The 21,494-nt window shown below is 46.2% G+C and overlaps 1 protein-coding gene across 2 annotated transcripts in view; it reads right to left on the minus strand.

Moving 5' to 3' along the window:
• The window catches only part of LOC105478335 (WW domain binding protein 1 like), a 79,319-nt gene that overhangs the window by 7,326 nt on the left and 50,499 nt on the right, over window positions 1–21,494 (minus strand). For both annotated transcript variants that reach the window (XM_011735494.3, XM_011735495.3), the window contains exon 2: window positions 12,419–12,521. In XM_011735494.3, the coding sequence (XP_011733796.1) occupies window positions 12,419–12,521 (103 nt within the window). The remainder of the gene's footprint in view (window positions 1–12,418; window positions 12,522–21,494) is intronic.

The following is a 21,494-nucleotide window of genomic DNA, read 5'->3' on the forward strand; positions in this document are numbered from 1 at the left end:
CTTCTGGGACGGTCTCCTCCTCCTCTCTTAAGAGATCACTGAGAAAATGCTCCACTTTCTTAGTGCCCATCTCCCCTCCCCACCAACTTAGAGGATCAGCACTTGCAAGGGGCCTCAGAGGGGCCTCCTGACAAAAGAAGTCTTAGGATTCTCCTGATAGCATCAAAAAGATCAGGTGCTTTTCTCTATCACGTATGCCTCTGTAATACAAGAATCACTAAAGTTAGAGGTGGAAAAATTCTAATTGCCTCAGGTCCATCTCCTCCCTAGAGAGTGTAAATGATTTCCTCCGCTCTCGACATAATCCTAATCGGGTACAATTCCATCTCCCACTGCCACAATCAACTCTCCCTCCCTTTGGCCTGCCTTTGCAGTAGACACAGGGCCATTAGCAGCCCCCTCTTCCTCCCTGCTCCAGGAAAGGGTGGCGGAACAGAGGCCAAGCCCCACAGCACTTTATTTCCCTCTGTGCTGTCTCTGGGATCATACTCAGAGAATCTCAGCAAACCACAGTATAAGACCTCCTCTCCAATTTTTAAATGTGTGGCACAACAGGATTTTAAATTTGTTTTTTTTTTAGTTAATGAGGAATTTTGCTTTTAACATACACACACATACACATACACACATGACGGGGAAAGAACAGAAAGGAAAACAAAAATAATGACATCTTTAAATGACAGAATAAGAAATTTAAATTTTCTTCTTTTGATTATTTTCTTTCAAATTATAAAAGTAGAAACAAATTAATTTTCTTTTTTTCTGAGACAGGGTCTTGCTCTGTCACCCAGGATGGAGTACAGTGGGGCGATCACAGCTCAACCAAAGCCTCAACCTTCTGGGCTCAAGCCATCCTCCCAACTCCACCTTCTGAGTAGCTAGGACTACAGGCACACGCCACCATGCCTGGCTTTCTCACTGTGTTGCCCAGGCTGGTCTTGAACGCTGGGCTCAAGGGATCCTCCCATCTCAGCCTCCCAAAGTGCTAGGATTACAGGTGTGAGCCACCACGCCTGGCCAAAACAAATTAAATTTTAAAAATATCTATGACTAATTTTACTTTAGCTAGCTTTTGTTTTTTTTTTAATCAATAAATTAATTTCTGGGTAGGTTTTTAAATTCCCCTAGGAATATGGCTACACAATGAAATAATATGAATCATTAAAAAATTACACAGGCCGGGCGCGGTGGCTCAAGCCTGTAATCCCAGCACTTTGGGAGGCCGAGACGGGCGGATCACGAGGTCAGGAGATCGAGACCATCCTGGCTAACACGGTGAAACCCTGTCTTTACTAAAAAATACAAAAACCTAGCCGGGCGAGGTGGCGGGCGCCTGTAGTCCCAGCTACTCGGGAGGCTGAGGCAGGAGAATGGCGTAAACCCGGGAGGCGGAGCTTGCAGTGAGCTGAGATCCGGCCACTGCACTCCAGCCTGGGCCACAGAGCGAGACTCCGTCTCAAAAAAAAAAAAAAAAAAAAAAAAAAAAAAAAAAAAAAATTACACAATATTATTTTTGATAAACAGTTTCTGATATTAAATGAAAAAAGCAGATGACAAAATAAAATATGATCCTAACTTTTGCTTAAAAAAATTACGTATGGGCAGATGCAGTGGCTCATACCCTGTAATCCTAGCACTTTGGGAGGCCAAGGTGGGCAGATCACAATGTCAAGAGATCGAGACCATCCTGGCCAACATGGTGAAACCCCATCTCTACTAAAAATAAACACGAACATTAGCTGGGCATGGTGGCGCACACCTGTAGTCCCAGCTACTCAGGAAGCTAAGAATCGCTTGAACCCAGGAGGCGGAGGCTGCAGTGAGCCAAGATCGCGTCACTGTACTCCAGCCTGGCAACAGAGTGAGATTCAGTCTTAAAAAAAAAAAAAAAAAAAAAAAAAAAGAAGTATATATGGACAGAAAAAGGAGGGGTATAGTCAGGAAGCTCTAACCATGGGGTAACTCTGGATGACAGACAGTACCAGCTCCTTTGTTCTTTGCTTACCTCTATTTCCTAATTTTTCTAAGATGGACATATACTTCTCTGTAGTAGGAAGAATATTTTTTTCTCAATGAAAAATGTATCAAATGAATAATTTTAAGATGAGTTGTTACTAAATAAGAATAGATAATATTGTTTGTTCTCTATTATTGAAAAACTTCCATTGTTTTCCATTCCAAATGCTATGTGTATTTTTTATCATCTGCTTTGTAATTATAGATTCATGTTTAAAATTTTTAAAGTATTTCCACATATATCTCTTGTCAGAATGAGTTAAATCAAGTTAACCTTGTTTAAAAACAGAAAAAAATGCCTCCCTCCCCCCCAAAACAGACTTGTAAAAATGAACAAATCCTTGATATTTTTCCCCCTTATTTGTTTTTTTTGTTTGTTTGTTTTTTTTTTTTGAGACGGAGTCTCGCTCTGTCACCCAGGCTGGAGTGCAGTGGCGCGATCTCGGCTCACTGCAAGCTCCGCCTCCCGGGTTTACGCCATTCTCCTGCCTCAGCCTCCTGAGTAGCTGGGACTACAGGCGCCCGCCACCACGCCCGGCTAGTTTTTTGTATTTTTAGTAGAGACGGGGTTTCACCATGTTAGCCAGGATGGTCTCGATCTCCTGACTTCGTGATCCACCCGCCTCGGCCTCCCAAAGTACTGGGATTACAGGCTTGAGCCACCGCGCCCGGCCTTTCCCCCTTATTTGTATATACACAATTTTCTAAAAGATCCCCTGGCATTTAGGGTGTGGCATCTGGTGACAGCTCTTTCTCTGTCCCCCTGGGATGCCCCCATTGAATCTCCCCACAAAGCTGCCCTCCACCAAGTAGGGCAGGATGGTGACATGCCCCCCAGCCCTGGCAGGCTGGCACTACCATTCCATGGCACCTAATTGCTTTCAGTAGGTATCACTGTTCAACCAAACCTTCATGCTGCAGCCTTGCAGCAAGAGAACAGACAGAGGATTTTTTCCGTTACCCATCAGCAGACAGGAAAATCCATTCCTAACCAGAGACCATAAAGCGAACTTAGAAGTCTCCCTTTTGGTCTTTCCCGGTTCACTAGTCAAACTTGCTTAACTTACGTTTCTTTCTTTATGAATACTGGCTAACTGAAGAGTGGACACTGGCAGAGGAGCCCTCGGAGAAGGGTGGAGCGGCTGGAAAGGAGTTATGGAGGTGAAACCAGCTACAGACATAGTTTGATAACGTCTCCTAGGGTTGTTGGGGTGGACACTCTGCTTAAGAACCTGGCTGCTGTATATTCTGGAGTCAAGTCTAAATGATTCTGGGACAACCATTTGGTATTACCTATGCTTCTCTTACTTTCTCAGTGTAATCTCACACTCCATTATACTTCTGGGTTACTTTGTAACTTTATTTTTTTTTTACTTTATTTTTATTTATTTATTTTGTGAGACAGGGTCTCATTTTGTAGCTCATGCTGGAGTGCAGTGGTAAGGGAACTCGGCTCACTGCAACCTCTGCCTCCTAAGCTCACGTGATTTTTGTGCCTCAGCCTCCTGAGTAGCTGGAACTACAGGTGCGTGCCACTATGCCCATCTAATTTTTTTTTTTGTATTTTTAGTAAAGACAGGGTTTCACCATGTTGGCCAGGCTGGTCTCAAAATCCTGGGCTCAAGTGATCCACCTGCCTTGGCCTCCCAAAGCACTGGGACTACAGGTGTGAGCCACCACGCCCGGCCAATTTTTTTAAACTTATTTTTAAGAGACGAGGTCTCACTGTCACCCAGGGTAGAGTGCAGTAGTGTGAACACAGCTCACTGCAGCCTTGATCTCCTGGGCTCAAGTGATCCTCCTGCTCTGGCCTCCTGAGTAGCTGGGGCTACTGGCATGCACCACTACACCCGGCTAATTTTGTTGTTGTTGTTGTTGTTGCTGCTGTTGTTGTAGAGATGAGGTCTCACCAGGTTGCCCAGGCTGGTCTCAAACAAACTCTGGTCTCAAGCAATCCTCCTGCCTCAGCCTCCCAAAGTGCTGGGATTACAGGTGTGAGATACCGCAGATGGCCAAACTTTAAAATTTTAAAAGTACATTCTCCCATTAGATAATCAGCATCTGCTTGGCAGTGGCTCCCAACTAAAATCCTAGCTACTTGGGAGGCTGAGACGAGAGGACTGCTTCTTGCGAGGTCAGCCTGGGCAACACAGCGAGACCCCATCTCTAAAAAAAAAAAAGACAGCCAGCATCTAACTCTACTAGTTTTTCACCTGGCCACCAGTCATTTTTTCAATAGTTCTCTACCTAAGGGTAAACCAACTTCTAACTTTTATACTGCAATATATATGATCTGTTTCACAGCTTTTACAATTTTTTTAAAAAAATTAATAAAAAAAAATTTTTTAATTAATTTTTAAGCTGTCACCCAAGCTGGAGTGCAGTAGAGTCCAGAACTCACTACAGCCTCCAACTCCTGGGCTCAAGGGATCCTCCCACTTCAGCCTCTCTAATAGCTAGGACTACAGGTGCACACCACACGTGACTAATTTTTAAATTTTTTGTAGCGATGGGGGTGGTCTCACTTTGTTGCCCAGGCTGGTCTCAAATTCCTGGCTTCAAGCAATCCTCCCACCTTGGCTTCCAAAGTGCTAGGATTACAGGTATGAGCCACCACACGTGGCCGACATGGTTGTTTTTGTTTTGGTTTGTTTCGTTTTCCCCATTTTAAAGAAAATCGCATGCATGGGTTTTCATGTTTGCCAAGTATTTCTGCTTCTTCTCCTTCTAGGCATGTAGGTAGGCTTGAACTTCCTGACCCCCTTGTGACTGGGTGAGGCTTTGGGACTAAGTCTAACTAATGAATCAAGATTGGATGTGATATATGTCACTTAGAGGCCAAAATGTGCCTTGCTAATATGAGACCCTCCATTAGTCTTCCTTCTGTTTTGGCAATTGGCAACATCCCAGATGGTGATTTCACATCAGTCTGGGCCCCAGAGGATGCTGAAGTGGAAACAAAAGTCTCATCCAACCTTCGATGGACATACAGTGTGAGTGAGGAATAAACCTGTTGTTTTATAGGTCACTAGGATTTTGGACTTGCTCGTTCCTGCGGCATCACTTAGCCTATCCTGACTACTGCAGTGTGATTACAAATTTTTCTTGGGGAGAGAATTTAAAGTATTCATCAGATTTTTAAAGGAATCCTTGATCCAGAAAAAGGCTAGATTCACTGAACCAGAAGTATTAAAAAAAAAAAAAAAAGAGGGTTTTTTTTTTTGAGACAGGGTCCCGCTCTGTCACCCAGGCTGGAGTGCAGTGGTATGATCTCAGCTCACTGCAACCTCCGCCTCTTGGGTTCAAACGATTCTCCTGCCTCAGCCTCCCAAGTAGCTGGAACTACAGGCGTGCACCACCACACCCAGCTAATTTTGTATTTTTAGTGGAGATGGGGTTTTGTCATGTTGGCCAGGCTGGTCTTGAGCTCCTGACCTCTGGTGATCTGCCTGCCTCATCCTCCCAAAGTGCTAGGATTACAGGTGTGAGCCACCATGCCCAGCTGCTTTTTTTTTTTTAAGGAAATATTAGGCAGGGCAGAAGGTGACTGCGAAAAGAAATTAGCCAACACAAGGTCAGGCATGGTGGCTCACACCTGTAATCCCAACACTTTGAGAGGCCAAGGCGGATGGATCACTTGAGGTCACGAGTTCGAGACCAGCCTGGCCAACACAACGAAACCCCATCTCTACTAAAAATACAAAATTAGCCGGGCATGGTGGCACATGCCTGTAATCCCAGCTACTCAGGAGGCTGAGGCAGGAGAATCACTTGAACCGGGCAGGCAAAGATTGCAGTGAGCCAAGATTGCACCACTGCACTCTAACCTGGGCAACAGAGCGAGACTCTACTCCTGCCTCAGCCTCCTGAGTAGGTGGGATTACAGACGTGCACCACCACGCTGGGCTAAGTTTTGTATTTTTAGTAGAGACAGGCTTTCACCATGTTGGCCAGGCTGGTCTTGAACTCTTGACCTCAAGTGATCCACCCACCTCAGCCTCCCAAAGTGCTGGGATTACAGGTGTGAGCCACCATGCCTGCCTAACTGAGGAAAAATTTTAGTCTTTTAGCTAGATTTCAAAACTAAGGAAGAAAGTTCATTTTCACATTTTTTACTTTTTCTTATGGAGTGCTTCACAAATTTGCCTGCTATCCTTGGCCGGGGTCACACTAATCTCAGTATCATTCCAATTTTGGTATAGGTGCTGCTGAAGCAAGCACAAGGAAGAAAGTTTAAAAAAAAGGAAAACCCGGCCAGGCGCGGTGGCTCACACCTGTAATTCCAGCACTTTGGGAGGCCGAGGCAGGCGGATCACAAGGTCAGGAGATCCCAACCATCCTGGCTAACATGATGAAAGCCGGTCTTTACTAAAAATACAAAAAATTAGCCGGGCGAGGTGGTGGGCGCCTGTAGTCCCAGCTAGTCGGGAGGTTGAGGCAGGAGAATGGCGTGAACCCGGGAGGCGGAGCTTGCAGTGAGCCAAGATTGCGCCACTGCACTCCAGCCTGGGCGACCAGAGCGAGACTGCCTCAAAAAAAAAAAAAAGGAAAACCCAACAAAAGACACACCAGCGACAGAAATCCAACCTTCCTTTCCCTGACAAACACACACCTACCAAGAGACTACATTCCTCAATGACAAGTTTGAAAACTGTGAGTTCACTGTGGGGTGCATTTGTCATGCTAAGCAAAATGGAAAACATGTTTTTAAAAACAATCACAGTGCAGTGTAGGAACTGAGTCATGTGCCCCATGACTACACTACAAACCCCAAGAGTTCACTACAAACTTGGGAAAACACCACTTTTCAACCGGCAGGAAATTCCCATGAGGAGGATCAAGCATACTGTAAGTGAGCTCTCCTCCCATCCTGCATGACGGTGGGTGACTGGCTCCCCGGGCCCTTCCTTGCTCTCAGCAGGAGCTCCTGCCACTGTCAGTGGAAAAGGCCTGAATTTGGGAAATGAAGACGTCAGAGACTTGCAACTTCATCTGAAAGCCCAGCCAACTTTCCTACAAGCATGACTGCAGACGTGGAAAAGGCAGATGGCCTGGGTTCAAAGACCAGCTTAAAAACACATATTCTAGCTTTGTGACCTTGGTCATTTTGGTTTTACTTCCCTCATCTGTAAAACAGGGAGAATAAAGCTCTCTAACTTATCGGGTCACTGTGAGGACTAAATGAGTTAATATATGTACTGTACGCCGAACTATGGCTGACATACGGTAAATTCTTAGTATGTTCATTGTTGTTGTTACAGGTTTAACCATAGACGGGAAAGGTTTCCTTTACAATTTCCTTTCAATTTCCCTTTTGACCCCCAAAAAGTATTCCATAAAGAAACACAGGGGGCCGGGCGCGGTGGCTCACGCCTGTAATCCCAGCACTTTGGGAGGCCGAGGCGGGCGGATCACAAGGTCAGGAGATCAAGACCACGGTGAAACCCCGTCTCTACTAAAAATACAAAAAATTAGCCGGGCGCGGTTGTGGGCGCCTGTAGTCCCAGCTACTCGGGAGGCTGAGGCAGGAGAATGGCGTGAACCCGGGAGGCGGAGCTTGCAGTGAGCCGAGATCGCGCCACTGCACTCCAGCCTGGGCGACAGAGCGAGACTCCGTCTCAAAAAAAAAAAAAAAAAAAAGAAACACAGGGCCCGGTACGGTGGCTCATGCCTGTAATCCCAGCACTTGGGGAGGCTGAGGCAGGTGGATCACTTGAGTTCAGAATTTGGAGACCAGCCTGGCCAACACGTTGAAACCTCATCTCTACTAAAAATACAAAAATTAGCTGGGCGTGGTTGCACGCACCTATAATTCCAGCTATTTGGGAGGCTGAGGTGGGAGAATTGCTTGGACCTGGGAAGTGAGATCATGCCACTGCACTTCAGCCTGGGCAAGGGAGTGAGACGCTGTCTCAAAAAAGAAAAGAAAAAAAGAAACATGGGTTAGGAACAAGTCCATAGTCTGCTTTTAGGTTCTGTTCTTGGCAAAATTCACCGGAAATTCAGTCAACTCCTATTTACTGAGCTCTTGCTAACAACTGGTATCTTAAGACAAACCAAAAAAAAAAAAAAAAACGAAAACAAAAAAAACAGGTAAAAAACGAAGCTTGGGCAACATGGTGAAATCTTATCTCTACAAAAAAATATAAAAATTAGCTGGACGTGCTGGCACGCACTCCTAGTCTCAGCTACTCAAGTGGCTGAGGCGGGAGGATCCCTTGAGTCCAGGAGGTTAAGGCTGCAGTGACCAAAGATCACACCACTATACTCCAGCCTAGGTGATAGAGTGAAACCTTGTGTTACACACACAAAAAGAGGAAGGAAGGAAGGAAGTGGGAGGGGGAAGGGAGAGGGAGAGGGAGAGGGGGAGGAGGGAGGGGAAGGAGGAGGGGGAAAGGCTGGGGAAAGGGGAGGGGAAGGTGGGGGGAAGGGTATGGGAGGGTGGGCGAAAGGGTAGGGGAGGGTGGAAGGGAGGGGAAAGGAAGAGTGGAGAATGAGGGGAGAGAGGAGGAGTGAGATGGGAGGGAGGGAAAGGAAAGAGAGAGAGAGAGAAAGAAAGAGAGAGAGAGAATGAAAAATGAAAAACAAGTTGGGCAGCATTGACAGGATTTGCTAATAATAGCCTGTTTCGTGTCACCTCAGGGAAATTCCACTGTCCAGAAACATACCCCTCTCCCTCCTAAAGCCCAAACCAGGGGAAATTGATGCCTGGGTGAAATTCTCCCAAATGATCTCAAGGGCAGAAATTCCCAACTTTGATCTCTCCCTAGAAAATGTAGCTTGCTGAGTGGAGAGAGCCCCGGGATGAGAACTGGGAGGAGTGGCTTTGGGGTTTGGGCCACTGGACATCTTATCTCCTCCCTACTGGATTACCTTCTTAAGGTAAGAATTCTGTCTCTCCACTTTCCAGCCCAGAGGAGGTCACAGCATCAACTATGAACTTGTTACAATTGCACATTCTCAGGTTTTTTAATTCTCAGTTTTGAATCAAAAGCTCTGGGAGTAGGGCCCAGAAGAGTGTGTTTTCAGTAGCCCTTAAGGAAATTCTGATGCCAGCCGAAGTTCAAGAGCACTGGAATAAGGGTTTGTTGAATGAATAACTGATGGAATGATGAACTAAAGTACACGTGCCATAACAATGCATGGAGATAATACTAGCAATGATCAGGTCCTTATAGCCTCAACTACTGCCCCTATAAAATAGGATCTTCCGTTCTCATCACATGCAGGCTTAGGTTATGAAAAATTAGAGACAAGTGGGAAAGGTTGCCGGCCAGAGCTCAGTCTACGTGTGCTTGTATGTCTGTGTAAACCACGTGTGTATGTGTGTAAGTACGTGTGTGAGAATTAAGAATTTTCCTCAGCACACAGGAAAATTCAGTTTAGTAGAGGTAAAGGGTGAGTAGAAATGGCATTTTTTCCCTGAGGCCTTTCCTGTAGGCAACTATAGTTAACGAGTTGCCCTGTCTAATGAAAACTCTGCCAAAGGATTTCCTGGCTGGGGATTTTTCTTTCCAAAGGAAGGTGGGAAGGAAATCAGCCCAAAGCCCAAGACTTTCACACTTCAGGCAAAGTTGAGAGGTAGTTAGAGGCAACAGGGTTGAAAACAACAAAAAGTGCCGTTTTGATGAGAACTTCAGGTGTTTGTTCCAACATCAACCTCCCTCCCATACATGCCAGGCAGAGGCCATGACCTCAATAAAGAGGGATATTGGAGGACTTCCTGAGAGCGGCGTTTTGCTTTTGTGCCTCCCATGCCTCCAGAACATAGAAAACACGTGCCAGCTCGTATAACAGGGCACCTTTTCTCTCCGTCTAGACACTGCTCTCTGCCGGGCCTCCTCCTTTCCCAAATGCCCATAGCTGGAGAGACACTTAGCCGTTCATGCAGCTCTTTCTCTGACGTTCTTTAAGCCCTTGGGGTGAGGCACCTGCTTTCCCAGACTACCTCCTTGCCCTCTGGGTCTCCCTGTCCCTGCCACTCCACCCCCTGGCCCTGGCTTTGGTGACCCAATTCCAGTGGCTCCTGTGTCGACTCTGCCAAAAGCCCAGGAGGCTCTGTCAATCTGAGATGGGGCCATGAGCAACTTCGTTCCTTTTCGCAACTGATGCCGCCTGGCCAGGCCCCAGAGAAACAAACTGCAGCTCTGTGGCTTTTTGGCAGCCCAGCTTCGACTTTTGTTTTAACAAAGGGTGGGAAGGAGAATTTGAACCCTGTGGTTATCTGCATTTTAAAACATTTAAACAGAGTCTGTCTACCTGCTTGGCACTGTGTGTCCTCTAGTAAAGTTTCTCAGCCCCACCCCTTCTAAAATAGCAACAATGACTGTGCCCTCCTTCTTTGCTGCTTATATATCTGCAGGTCTGGTGGGGACATCTTGAGCCCTGTGCTCTCCTGCACTGGACTGCTCCTGGAATTCCTCAGAAAGGCAGATGAGCCCGTCCTCAGTTCGCAAAAGGGAAGGGCAAGGGTGAGGGAGAGGTCTTGTTTGGAGGAACCACTCCTGTTGGCTACAAATACAACTGCATTTCAGAGGGAAAGACCTTCCAGCCAAGAGTCTAATTTCCTCTCTGGCCCAAACAATAGTCCTTCTGGCTGCCTTCTTGCCATATCACTGACACGGGGGTTGGCAGGGGGATGAGGAAGGGGAAAGGGGCAGATAGAACGGTGGGGGCAAGGGCATAGTTTGACAAACCCAAAGTCTGTTTCCAAATGGAGGCAGTGATGAGGGCTTAGAATCATCTGGGGAAACCATTCTGCAGTCTCCTTTCTCTTTTTTTTTTTTTTTTTTTTTAAGGCAGAGTTTCGCTCTGTCTCCCAGGCTGGAGTGCAGTGGCCGGATCTCAGCTCACTGCAAGCTCCGCCTCCCGGGTTTACGCTATTCTCCTGCAGTCTCCTTTCTCAAGAGACAATTGTAAGAACTACTGCGATGTCGGTCACCTGGGGCCTCCCTGTCCTAAGGACCACCCCCGCCCAACACCCTCTCATTCTTTGTCCAGCATCCTACACTGTCTCATCTGAGTTCCAGGAAGGTCAGAGTACAAAGAGTGTCAGTTTAAACAACCCTGGGCCACTCCCTGAAGACCCTAACAACATCACCACTGTCGTGCAAGTTGAAGAAGCAAGTGGTTCTGGCCTCGGTCAAACCAGTGGCAAGACAAGGACGGTTTCCACATGGCAATTTTTTTTTTTTTAGATGGAGTCTCGCTCTGTTGCCCAGGCTGGAGTGCAGTGGTGCAACCTTGGCTCACCACAACCTCTGCCTCCTGGGTTCAAGTGATTCTCCTGCCTCAGCCTCCTGAGTAGCTGGGACTACAGGCGCCCGCCACCATGCCCAGCTAATTTTTGTATTTTTAGTAGAGAGGGGGTTTCACCATGTTGGCCAGGCTGGTATTGAACTCTTGGGCTCAAAGTTGCCTTGGCCTCCCCGGGTGCTGGGATTATAAGCGTGAGCCACTGTACCCGGCCTCCACATGGCATTCAGCTGACGGTGAAAGGTTAGGTACACTGGAGAATCCTCCAGGAGCTTCCATGTGAGAACTGGGTAAGAAATAAAAGGAGCTGAGCCTCAAGACTCCCTCTCTCCAGAAGGTCCTGTATAGGCAGGGACCTAGGGAAAGACTGTTCCTTTCCGAAGGACCCTCAGAAACAGACGGACTCCATGAGGTTCCATGGGAAATTCTGGAAGCCCCTTGGTCCTTACAAAAAAATGGCACAGTGACCATATAGAGTGGCCTGGCATTCGCAGTAGCTTGGCTTGCAACCTCTCTCTGCAAAAACAGCAAGCAGCCGGGTGCGGTGGCTCACGCCTCTAATCCCAGCACTTTGGGAGGCCGAGGCGGGCGGATCGCGAGGTCAACAGATTGAGACCATCCTGGCCAACATGGTGAAACCCTATCTCTACTAAGAATACAAAAATTAGCTGGGCATGGTGGCACACACCTGTAATACCAGCTACTCAGGAGGCTGAGGCAGGAGAATCACTTGAACTCAGGAGGCAGAGGTTGCAGTGAGCTGAGATCACGCCACTGCACTGCAGCCTGGTGACAATGAGACTCCGTCAAAAAAAAAAAAAAAAAAAAAAAAAAAGGCAAACCAGGGCTTCTGGGCTGGCCCAAGGATGGACCTAAGCTGTTGTCGGCTCAGCACACGATGGAGGGGGCATCCAGGAAAACCCCAGGCAAGAGCCTCTGCAGCAGACCTTGCTGAAACCATATTCTCTAGTCTTCAGCTAACAAAGTCCAAAGAGCACCAGAACTCTCTTCCTCTACAAAGGAAGCACGTCTGGAACCCATAAACAGATTCCACTCACCAACACTGTCCCCACGAGAATCCGAAAAGGGCTACAGAGGCCATAATTGGGATGCTGGGATACTGAGAGACACCCGAGCAAGGACTTACACCAGAGTTCATAGTAGTAGTTGCAGCACTGAGACTGTCCACAGCAGTGTCCTGTGTCACAGATGTAGCTTTGATTGTTGGTACCCACACAGGCTTCCTTATCCTAAAAAATTTAAAAAGCATGTTAGCATATTAAATGACAGCTTTTCAACACTTTCCTTCTCATCACTGTCCTCCTGGTTGTCTATTCACCTGCCCACAAAACAGTCTGTATCAATGTTTATTCCATTACGAAAAACAACTTTGGCCAGGCGCGGTGGCTCACACCTGTAATGCCAGCACTTTGGGAGGCCGAGGCAGGCAGCTCGCAAGGTCCGGAGTTCGAGACCAGCCTGACCAACATGATGAAGTCCCGTCTCTACTAAAAATACAAAAATTAGCCAGACATGGTGACGCATGCCTGTAATCCCAGCTACTCAGGAGGCTGAGTCAGGAGAATCGCTTGAACTGGGGAGGCAAAGATTGCAGTGAGCCGAGATTGTGCCACTGCACTCCAGCCTGGGCGACAGAGCGAGACTCCGTCTCAAAACAAAACTTTAAAAGATTTACACAACAACAAAAGAGTTTTGGAAAAAAATATGCTTTATTAAAGAGGAGAGGAGATTCAGGACACAAAAGCAATTGGCAGAGTAAGTTTTCCTCGGACAGGACAGGAAAGGGCTGCCTCACTTTCTTTATGTCCAAGTAGAAACATTTCATGTTCTGGTGCTAACCTCAGCCAGTAGGAGGGTGATGATTCTCTGGTAATTAGCAGTATGTTTTAAATAAAACCGGCTTTTCTGTGAAACTTCCTGGAATAATTAATGCGGTATGTATTCTAGGATTAGCATCTGCTCAGTTATCCCATTCTCCTTTTTAAAACACTTGCTCTCCAAGGTTAATTCACAGTGTGATCCTAAAGAGGGCAACAACAACAAAAATCCACAACTGAAATTCTTCACTTTTCAATAAAGGGCCAAACTGCTTAGACAACACAGTCCAATTTCAATCTGCTAGATCATTTTTGCTTATTGAATAAGAATCCTGACTGGATCCAGGATTCATACTGTCCCTTGTTAGGGACACTAACATAAAGGGCACTGCTGAGTGGCCATCTAGCAGTCTGCCAAATTCTGTCCACAGCACTGGTGGATGAGGATGGAAACATTTAAAAAAATGTTTCACATGTAAGATATAAAATATCTCCCAGACCAGCGTTAACCTTAGCCCAAAATGTACTTGGGACCACTATGCAGATGATGAAACCTGTAAGGCATCTGCTATACGTGGCCTTCAACATTTCTTCATCCTAAACAGTAACACAGTCACTTACTGGACGCGGTCTTTGTGCCAAGCATTGTGTTGGGTTCAAGGGATACAAAGATGAATAAGACATTGTCCTTATCTCCAAGAAGCTCAGAGTTAAGAAGGAAAAAAGCCCTGCTCAGCAAAGAAACTAAAGCCACAGTATTTGCGGCGACTCAGGCTGGCCCTGCCCACAGTGCACATCCGGAGGACAGCTGCCAGTGGAAACTGGAGTCACATGGTCGGCTCCTCCTCTCTGGGCCATGCTTTACTACACTGTCTACTTGGCCAAGGGTATACACCAAGCACTCCAGGGACTGTCTACAGGGCTAGAGGCTGGGCAGAAACAGGACTGGCACCTGAAGCCACAGAGAGACAACAAGAGAAAGCATAGGGCTGAAAACCCAGTCCCCCGGCTTAGTGCACATTTCCACCATAAATCTTTAGGTGTTTCTTGGTCTCAAAAGCTTTACATTCTGATATAAGAGTTTAGAAAGAAGGAAACGTGGCATTTACAAACCCTGAGAATGAGGCCCTCATAACACTGCACGCAGAGTTCTTTCCATGTGCTCCTTCTACCCTCCACAACCACCCTCCCACACCCAGCATAAGCAAAATGAGACACTGGCTATCAAGTTGGATTTCTCATACCATCTCCTTAATCCTGTACTAAAAGTGAAAAACAGAATGATTTCTACTGGCCGTGTATGCCACTCACACCATCGTAGTTGAAAAACCATTAAGTTGAACCATCACAAGTTGTGGACCATCTAAGTATCTTGTCCCCTATACTCCTTCCTCCCTCCGTTTTCACCATCCCACCAGCCCACCACAAGCAAAATGATACACTGGCTATCTAGTCAACTTCTCCTCTGAAGCCCGGTACATGTGGAAAAAACAGATCTATGCTTGCTACTTTGGCCAGAACACACACTCTTTGACTTCAGAGCAAAGCACGCCTTTCATAAAAACATCAGAAAGTTTCTCCCAAGTTTACCAGGCCCTGTGAATGCCATTCTTCTGGCACTGGCTTGAAAGAGCACAGTTCAAAGTGTCCACATAGCTTCTAAAAGAGGCAGTGGTGCCTACACTTGGCACAAGAAAGAATCCAATGACACCTTCTGTCTCAGGAAAATTCACCAGAGGCGACCCAGGCTCGGAACACAGGGCTGCCAACTGGTCCTAAGTGAGACATACAGTGGAATGCATTTGAAATGTAAACAAGTGGCATCCTCATGACCTACTGGTGTCAGTCAGCTTTTCTCTCAGATCTGTGCACCGAGGCAGGGGGCCTGGAATAAACAAGACCCCACTCTGCTTCACCGTTCTGCCTCTGCTTTCCCAGGGAGAGCAGCAGAGTGGAAGCATCATTGAATCCAGTGTTCCTCAGAAACTTTTTAACCCAGTACAGAAGTGCCTTGGCTTACGATGGGCTTATGTCCTGGTAAACCCATCATAAATTGAAATATCGTCAGTCAAAAATGCATTTATCACACTTAACCTACTGAACAGCATAGCTTAGCCTAGCTTACCTTAAACATGCTCAGAACTTACATCAGCCTACGGTTTGGTAAAATCCTCTAACACAAATTATTTTACAATAAAGTATTGAGTATCTCATGTCATCTACTTAATACTGTATTAAAAGTGAAAAACAAATGATTTCTACTGGCTGCGTATGTCATTTGCACCATCATAAAGTTGAAAAATCATTAAGTTGAAACATCACAAGTTGTGGACATCTATTTATCTAGTCCCCTGTGGTCCTTCTCCCTCCTCCAAATACAGAGTCCCTGAGCTGCCTGGGATGGTCTTGGTTATGGGAACTGTCATTTTCTGCTGCAGGGGGACAAAAGAAGGTGGATCTCTAGCAAGGAAGAAGTGAAGGAGGATTCGGGAGATAGTCAGGTATGAGTGCCGAAGTGAGTTCCTTCAGAGAGACCTGCTGGTGTCAGTCAATAGTGGTATGGAAAACCCAGGAGCCTTGGGTTTGGCCCCAGCTATCCCCGCCCCCCTACTTTTTTTTTTTTTTTTTTTCACTCAGAGTCTAACTGTCGCCCAGGCTGGAGTAGAGTGGCGTGATCACGGCTCCCTGCAGCCTCGACCTCCAGGCTCAACTGATCTGATCCTCCTGCCTCAGCCTCCTGAGTAGCTGGGACTACATGTGCATGCCACCACATCCGTCTAATTTTTGTAGACCCCAGCTCTATCACTACACAGAAATGGACTTTGGGCAAGTTACTCAATGGCCCTAGGTCTGGTTAAGACCACCGCTAATGTCTCCTTAAATTTTTTTGGGGGGGTGGGGAAGGATGGACTCTCTGTCACCCAGGCTGGTGTGCAGTGGCATGATTTTGACACACTGCAACCTCCGCCTCCTGGGTTCAAGTGATTCTCCTGCCTCAGCCTCCCAAGTTGCTGGGATTATAGGCGTGAGCCACCACGCCTTAAAGACAACTTAAGGCCAGGCATGGTGGCTCACGCCTGTAATCCCAGCACTTTGGGAGGCCGAGATGGGCAGATCACGAGGTCAGGAGATCGAGACCATCCTGGCTAACACGGTGAAACCTGTCTCTACTAAAAAAATACAAAAAAACTAGCCAGGCGAGGTGGCAGGCGCCTGTAGTCCCAGCTACTTGGGAGGCTGAGGCAGGAGAATGGCGTAAACCCAGGAGGTGGAGCTTGCAGTGAGCTGAGATCCGGCCACTGCACTCCTGCCTGGGCGACAGAGCAAGACTCCGTCTCAAAAAAAAAAAAAAAAAAAAAAAAAGACAACTTAAAGTTGTCTCCTTCAACTTTAAGGTTTTATTATCCTCCACATCCCCTGTCCACTCTGACCTAGCAGCCTCAAGCCAATGCAAGATATCATGAAATCTATGTCTCCTCTCATGCAAACCCACAGCAAAGAACAGTGGTGTGGAAATGCTGCCTGTGCTCTTCCACCCCTCCTTATATGAGGAGCCTAATCATTGCACACCTAGGACTCAAACACCTCCAGGTGGCTCAAGATCTACACAAAGCCTAAGTAGTTAAGAATTCGCTGGTGCCAGGTGTGGTGGGTCATGCCTATAATTTCAGCACTTTGGGAGGCCAAGGTGGGCAGATTATTGGAGCCTAGGAGTTTGAGACTAGCCTGGACAACATGGCAAAACCCCGTCTCAACCAAAAATAACAATAAAATTAGCTGGGTGTGATGTTGCACACCTGTAGTCCCAGCTACTTGGGAGGTTGAGGTGGGAGGACTGCTTGAGCCCAGAAGGTTGAGGCTGCAGTGAGCCATGATTACACCACTGCACATTAGCCTGGGTGACAGAGTCAGACCCTGTCTCAAAAAAAAAAAAAAAAACAAAAAGAGTTAGCTGGATCTGGGTTCAAAGCCCAGCTCTTACAGTAGGGCTATTAACCGTGTGACCTTGGGCTACCTAACTTCTCTGAGCTCCTACTATCAACATTATTCTGTGAGCCACTATTGCTGGGCATGAAAGACCATCCAAACAGTACTTTGCCTTCACTCAGAATTGTTTCAGAACAGCCAAGTTCTCTGTGGCAATGTGGGCTGCTCCAGACCCATGAAGAAGAAAAGAAAAAGGAACTGGAAAGAATGCAATGGAAAGGTCAAATATGAAAAATTCTCAGCACGCTTTATGATTATCCTATGCTTTTACAATTTATGTATTTATTGGAGACAAGGTCTTGCTCTGTTGTCTAGGCTAGAGTGCAGTGGCACGACTGTAGCTCACTGTGGCCTCAAACTCCTGGGCTCACGTGATCCTCCTGCCTCAGCCTCCCGAGTAGCTAGGACTACAGGCATGTGCCACCACATCTGGCTTTTTTATTTTTACTTTTTTGGTAGAGGCAGGGCCTCGCTATGTTGCTCAGGCTGATCTCGAACTCCTGGTCTTAAGCAATCATCCCACCTTGGCCTCCCAAAGTGCAGCAATTACAGGCATGAGCCACCACACCTAGCTTATGCTTTTCTTCCAAGCATCTTCAAAGCACATTACACATTATTATATTGTTTAGGTCATCCTCACAAAACTTGCAGTCTAATGAAAGATGGTAAAATAATTACGCAGCTAAAATTGTGACTACAATAAATGTTAGGAAGGAAAAGTACAGATTAGGTGACAGTGCGTAAAAGATAAGACCTAGGAACGCATCAAGAAAGTCCAGAACAGCTTCTGGGAGGAAGGTAAGCTTGAACTGAGATTGACAGTATGGTTAGAAAGTAGTAACTAGTGGGCGCAGTGGCTCACATCTGTAATTCCAGAAATTTGGGAAGCCAAGGCGGGCGAATCACCTGAGGTCGGGAGTTTGAGACCAGCCTGACCAACATGGAGAAACCCCGTCTCTACTAAAGATACAAAAATTAGCCGGGTGTGGTGCCACATGCCTGTAATCCCAGCTACTTGGGAGCCTGAGGCAGGAGAATCACTTGAACCTGGGAGGCGGAGGTTGCAGTGAGCTGCGATAGTGCCATTGCACTGCAGCCTGGGCAACAAGAGTGAAAGTCCATCTCAAAAAAAAAAAAAAAAGAGAGAAGAAAAAAAAAGAAAGAAACTAGGAAGAGGACAGAGAAGAACATCACAGGCAAAGAAAATGCTACAAGCAAAGGCCTTTAGCTAGAAGGAGATGGTAGAAGAAGTAGATAGGGAAGTTAGGTAGGTGTGGACCACTCTATACAGGGAGGTGACAAGATCATACTTGCATTTTAAAGATGTCATCTTCCTGGCAATGTTTTCATTTGCACAAAACTCCCCGGCTAAAACAAAACCCCAGAAAGCTAGAAATGTACAACTTGTCAAAAAGGAACTTTGGTGCATAATGAATGCTCTTACGCTGAGGTCTTTCACCTCGGGAGTGACCCTGGTAGTGACTACTAGGAGCCCCATCTGTTACAGGTATGTGCCTTCAGCCCCAGTGCCACAGTGACCAGCTCTGAGAGACAAGGCACACATGGTTACCAAACAGAAAACAAAGTCACAAAGAAGAGACAAGCAAGACCAACATCAAACTGGAAAAAACATTTTTACAATGGAAAGGATAAACAGTATGCCTTTTGCACATATGCAAAAAATTATCTCCTCTCTTTGGTGGCAGTATAAACTGTGGGACTAACAACATTTTCCTCAACAGTTTCCACATCTTACAGTTGCTATTCTTAGCTGAGCCACTGTAAAGGTCAATTTAATCAGCGTAAAAACTTTCTAAGTGCCAGCATAAAAAGACACACTGGGCAGTAATGTTTCCCCAGGCATGGTTTTAATCTGCCACTTTATGGGTCTGGAAAACTCTGCTAGCAACTGGCTTAATGGCAACAGCGTCATGTCCTTAGGAAAACATTTTAAAGTTTAAGAGTGAAAAATAAGAAAATTAAAGTCCTTCCTGGGACGCTAAAGCACAGGACACCAAATATCTTGGCTGCTGGATATGAATTAATTTGGAGCATCACCTCTGGCTTTCCCTGCAGGAAGAACTAAATATTTTTTTGTTTGTTTAAATAGAGACGGTCTCCTTACGTTGCCCAGGCTGGTCTTGAACTCCTGGGCTCAAGGGATCCTCCCACCTCAGCCTCCCAAAGTGCTGGGATTACAGGTGTGAGCCACCGCGCCCGGCCCAAGAACTAATTCCTAATGGAAATGTTCAGTTCTCCAAATCATTTAACACGTACGTATTGACCCCCTTCCCCCAACCATGTGCCAGGCACTATGCGGGATGCTACAGCTATAGCAATGAACAAGATATTCGGGGGGTGGGAGAGGACAGCTTCTGCTTCTGGCAATATAGCTGGGTAGGTAACTAAAAATTCTTCTGCTATAAAACCCTGGCTATACAACAATCCCTTTTAATTATAAAGCTGAACTCGCAAGAAAGCAAGGAGGATCACCCGGGACCAAAAATGATAGCGGGAACTAGAGACCACAGTAGTAAATGAGATCAGGCCTTTCCAGTTGACCTAGAAAGTGGGGTAGTTTGTTGATCTTGGGCCCACCTAAAACAGGCAATTGGAACTGAGAACCAATACAAAGCTGGGGCCCTCAGAGGGGGAGAACAGATTAGAAAAAACATTAGCCCACTGGCACATAGTGACAATAAAAAGCCCTGAAGTGGGAGGAAAACAGCATCTCCTCTAATAATGTGTGATCACAGATTATTTCAGATTTGAATTGTACTACTACATGGTCTGAAGATCCCCAAGCCAAAAATTTAACACAAAAAGTAGTCCCAGGCTGGCAATAACCCTGCAACATCTGGCGGAAATACAGAACTCTGAAGAGATCTACCCTTAGCCACGGCACAAAGGATTCCTACAAATAAAGTTCTGTTGGCCGAGCGCGGTGGCTCATGCCTGTAATCCCAGCACTTTGGGTGGTTGAGGCGGGCGGATGATAAGGTCAGGAGTTCAAGACCAGCCTGGCCAACATAATGAAACCCTGTCTCTAATAAAAATACAAAAAAATTAGCCAGGCATGGTGGTGGGCGCCTGTAATCCCAGCTACTCCGGAGGCTGAGGCAAGAGAATTGCTTGAACCCGGAAGGCAGAGGTTGCAGTGAGCCGAGATTGTGCCATTGCACTCCAGCCTGGGTAACAATGAGAGACTCTGTCTCAAAAAAACATTAATAAAAATAAAATAAATAAATAAAGCTCACAATCCAAGATATAAAAATGTATGCAAAACTACTTTGGGAGGCCGAGGCAAGCGGATCACAAGGTCAGGAGATCGAGACCATCCTGGCTAACATGGTGAAACCCCATCTCTACTAAAAATATAAAAAATTAGCCAGGCGTGGTGGCAGGCACCTGTAGTCCCAGCTACTCAGGAGGCTGAGGCAGGAGAATGGTGTGAACCCGGGAGGCAGAGCTTGCAGTGAGCCAAGATAGCACCACTGCACTCCAGCCTGGGCGACAGAGCGAGACTCATCTCAAAAAATATATATATATATACACACACATATATATATACACAAAACTAATCCATTACAAACAAGACAAATCCAACAAATAGCAGGATAAGATCCCCTGAAAAAAAACTCCCTAAGATACAAGCATATTTCAAATGATTAAAGCCAAAAAGAAAGAATTAAAAACACAAGAAAAGAACATTACCAAACAAGAGATAGTAACAGGCAGATAAAACTTGTAGAAAAATAGTTATTGAAATAAAAAACTCAACAGATGGGTCACAAAGAGAGGAGACCAAGTTAAAGAGGAAATTGATAAACTAGAGAATAGATCTGAGAAAATTAACCATCAAAGTGCTTCTACAAGAGAAAACATGGAAATGAAAAATGAGAAAGAAGCTTGGGAAGAAAAGAATGGAGGTGAGGAAATATTTAAAGGGATAACCAAAAATTTTCTGTATAAGACTGATTAAAGATACAAAATTTCGGCCAGGCGCAGTGGCTCATGCCTGTAATTCCAGCACTTTGGGAGGCCGAGGCAGGCAGATCACGAGGTCAGGAGATCGAGACCATCCTGGCTAACACAGTGAAACTCCGTCTCTACTAAAAATACAATTAGCTGGGTGTAGTGGCACGCGCCTGTAGTCCCAGCTACTTGGGAGGCTGAGGCAGGAAAATCCCTTGAACCTGGAAGGCGGAGGTTGCAGTGAGCCGAGATCATGCCACTGCACTCCAGCCTGGGCAACAGAGCGAGACCCTGTCTCAGAAAAAAAAAAAAAAAAAAAATACAAAATTTCCAGATAAGAAGCAGCCCACACCTAGGTACACTGTATGAAACCGCAGAATAACAAAGGCAAAAAGATTTTTAAATATGTTCCAGTTGGGAAAA

The sequence above is a fragment of the Macaca nemestrina genome, chromosome 9, assembly GCF_043159975.1.
Source record: "Macaca nemestrina isolate mMacNem1 chromosome 9, mMacNem.hap1, whole genome shotgun sequence".
NCBI lineage: Eukaryota > Metazoa > Chordata > Mammalia > Primates > Cercopithecidae > Macaca > Macaca nemestrina.